Source organism: Monoraphidium neglectum, assembly GCF_000611645.1.
Source record: "Monoraphidium neglectum strain SAG 48.87 unplaced genomic scaffold scaffold04660, whole genome shotgun sequence".
NCBI classification, from domain to species: domain Eukaryota; kingdom Viridiplantae; phylum Chlorophyta; class Chlorophyceae; order Sphaeropleales; family Selenastraceae; genus Monoraphidium; species Monoraphidium neglectum.
The window spans coordinates 2,501-4,136 of record NW_014008969.1 but is presented as its reverse complement, the minus strand read 5'-3'; the positions used below and the strand labels follow the sequence as shown (position 1 = coordinate 4,136).

Below are 1,636 nucleotides of genomic sequence, written 5' to 3'. Positions count from 1 at the left end.
GCCGAGCCGACCTGCAACGCCTGGTGGTGGCCGGCCACTCGCGCGGCGCAAAGCTGGCGGCACTGCACTACGCAGCGTCGCTCGCCTGCCACGCCGGCCGAAACGGCGCCCACGCCGGCGCGCCCGTGCCGCCGCAGCCTGCGCACCCGTATGCCGTGCGGGCCGCCTTCCTGATGGACCCCGGTGCGCGGTGCGGGGCGCCATGGGAGCGCGCCTTGCCCTGGCGTTTTGTGTGGTTTGTCCCGGATGCGGTCCACGGGCCGCAATCGGCCTCCAGGCGTTGCAGCAGTGTCACAGCGCAGCCCTGGAAATCAGCGCACAAGCCGTGCTCTGTCCGCACATGGACGTCGTTGCTCAGCCCATGATGCCCCTGCCGCCTCGCGTCCCTCGATCAGCCTCTGCCGCCGTGCCGCCCTCCTGCCTTGTGTCCACCCCCAAGAAGACCAGCAGCGCCCAGCAAACGCACCCAACTAAGCTGAATGGTCCCTACACTCCCTTAAACCTCCCCTGCTCCCACCGTCCAGTGGACAATACGCGCCAGACACCCGAGAGCGCCGCTTACCCCAGCGCCTGCAAGGCCCTGGCCGCCACCAACGCGAGCGTCGCCATCGCCGGCGCGGGCGTGATCGGTGCCACCAACCCCGACGGCAGGTGGGGGGGCTGCGGGGCCTGCGGGCTGGCGAGCTGCGGGGCTCGTGTGCGGCGTGGCCCAGGGCCGTGCGAGCGCGGCGTGGCCCTGTGCTCGCCTGCGCCCATCCCAGAGGTCGGGGCAGCTGGTGTGGCCTCTCGTGCAGACGCTGCCGCCCATTCCATTGCGCCGTCTTGTTGTCATGTTGCTCCCCTCCCCTCTCCCGATGCCTCCCCTGCCACCCCGCACCCACCCTTGACGGTGATGGGCCTCACGTCTCCTCTGGCGCAGCAACTGGCGCCGCTTCTGGGCCAGCGCTGGCCCCGGCTCCTGGCTCAGCGTCATCAGCCGCGCCGGGCACACCAAATGGCTGCAGGGGTCGCGCGCGGAGTGCTGGTGCCTCGACCGGGCGTTCAGCGGCGGCGGCGCGGCGCGCGAGGTGGTGCTGGCGGCCACGGCCGCGTGCATGGTCGCGTGGTTCAGGCAGCAGCTGGCGGAGGCCTCGATGCCGCACCCGCAGCAGCAGCAGCGGCAGCAGCAGCAGCAGCAGCAAGGCGGGCGCGAGGTCAACGCCGAAAGCAAGGCGCTGGCCCAGCAGCCCGCTGCACGGCAGGTGGCAGTGTCCGCCGCGGCCACCCACGGCGCCGCAGCGGTGGCGCCGCCGCCCTGCGCCCCGGGTTCGCCGCGCGGCGCGCCGTTGCCGGAGGCGCTTGCGCCCGCGCTGGGGCCGCTGGTGGAGGCGGCGGAGCTGGTGTTCAGCATCAAGGGGGGTGCCTCCGCCACATCGCACCCCCTGGAGGCTTGAGCTTGACAGGTGGTAGCTTCCGCAGCCTTTCCTGCCGCCATGCGTCCCGATGATCACAGTTGATCTCAGCTCTCGAGACAACGGCGGCCTCAGGCGCGACAGGCCGTGTCGCGCCATGGCCCCAGCAAACGGTGCCCACGGCAACAGACTCAGCAGGGGCCAGCGCAGTTGCAGGCTGGCGGCGCTCATGGTTGCGCTGAGCT

The 1,636-nt window shown here is 71.9% G+C and overlaps 1 protein-coding gene across 1 annotated transcript; it reads left to right on the top strand.

Moving 5' to 3' along the window:
• Positions 1-173: 173 nt before the first annotated feature.
• On the top strand, positions 174-1,433 carry MNEG_14658 (chlorophyllase I; the record flags this gene model as incomplete). Its single annotated transcript, XM_014036871.1, has 3 exons — positions 174-183; positions 525-651; positions 920-1,433. 3 exons carry the CDS (start codon positions 174-176, stop codon positions 1,431-1,433), a joined length of 651 nt encoding a protein of 216 aa, XP_013892325.1.
• Positions 1,434-1,636: the final 203 nt, after the last annotated feature.